Source organism: Mus caroli, chromosome 17 (assembly GCF_900094665.2).
Source record: "Mus caroli chromosome 17, CAROLI_EIJ_v1.1, whole genome shotgun sequence".
NCBI lineage: Eukaryota > Metazoa > Chordata > Mammalia > Rodentia > Muridae > Mus > Mus caroli.
Genome location: NC_034586.1, coordinates 39,450,015 through 39,451,360, shown reverse-complemented (window position 1 = coordinate 39,451,360; position 1,346 = coordinate 39,450,015). Strand labels below are relative to the sequence as shown.

Here is a 1,346-nt window from a genome sequence, read left to right as displayed (position 1 = left end):
ACCCACAGACCTGTCCATTGGCCAACCTGATGGAGTAATTTTCTCAGTTGACTTTCCTGTTCCCCAGGATTCTGGCCACACCAGTGTGTCTCTCTGGTGCATTTAGAAAGTGGCTCACTATGCTGTGTGCTGAGTAGTCCAAGTGAGTTTGTCACCCTCAGATGAATCTACCTTCTTCCTTTTCTGTTGCAGGTTAAGATCCCCATGTGTGAAAAATGAAGCCCTGGATTGCCATGGTTTGCTGTTTAGTGTTTTTTCTGACAACAGAATGTTCTCATTCCAAACCCAAGACTCACAGAAAAGTAAGTTTGATCTCTCCCTGTGTGATCCCAAGAGAAATCCCTCAGTGCCCTTAGATGTCTAGATATCTAGTGTGCCAATTAAAATACATTTTCATATGATCATAACTTGACTCTTGCTGATAGTAATTTTCAAAAGAAGTTTCAACAAAATGAAACAAAACAAAACAAAACCAACAACAGCAAATGTTAAGAGGTGACAGGAAATGGTCCAGAAGGCAACAGTTCAATGTGGCTACCACTCTGCAAGTCACAGAGATACAGGTAGCTGTCCAGAGAAAGATCTAAGCTGTCAGCAGAACAATTTAGATTAGATCTTTAGGCCTTGCTGGTTCTGAGAGTTGTTTTGCTTTATCATGTGTAACTTTTTTAAAAAAATCATATCCAAGTTTATACTTCAAGGTAATACTTATACTCCTTTACTTGTATAAAAGATTCATGATTTGATTATTATTGTAACCCAATGAACATTCTATGTTTTTATTCCTTTCATCCCTCTAAGGATGTATTCATAGTACCCAGGATTTCTCCTTAGCTGTACTCCATCCATGCAGTAAAGATGGGCAGAGACTTGATAGTGTAATTGCCATTTCTGTGTTCCCTCAGGATCCTTAAAACTACAAGAGATATACCCTATCCACTAACTTGACCTTCCCAGCTCAAGTGATTTCCAGGTTAACCATTATTAGGGATTAGTGTGTCCTCACCTGTGACCTTCCTAGCAAAGCCCCTCAGAAGCATCACTCGATTGCCACAGTTTCCTTCCTAGTCTTGAATGCCTTTCTTCTTTCTGCTTACATGGAACGTCTAAGTTGTGCTGAGAGAGAACATCTCACAGTACATTGTTCTGGGACTTTATATTTTTCAGGATGAAGATAAATTTCAAATATCTCTACAGAAGCATGAGTTTAGACCAAGACAAGGTATGTATAACTACACAATAGTTTTCATTCTTTTGGAAATGGACCAAGAAAAGAGAGGGAGATGAATGTTGCAAGCATATCTCCAGAGCCTCAGGCTTCCTTCCTTCCTTCCTTCCTTCCTTCC

The 1,346-nt window shown here is 39.7% G+C and overlaps 1 protein-coding gene across 1 annotated transcript in view; it reads left to right on the top strand.

Annotated features, from left to right (window-relative positions):
• The first annotated feature begins 215 nt into the window (after positions 1–215).
• The window catches only part of Adgrf4 (adhesion G protein-coupled receptor F4), a 12,433-nt gene continuing 11,302 nt past the window's right edge, over positions 216–1,346 (top strand). Inside the window, exons 1-2 of the mRNA XM_021150122.1 lie at positions 216–302; positions 1,168–1,222. Coding sequence (XP_021005781.1) covers positions 216–302; positions 1,168–1,222 — 142 coding nt within the window. The remainder of the gene's footprint in view (positions 303–1,167; positions 1,223–1,346) is intronic.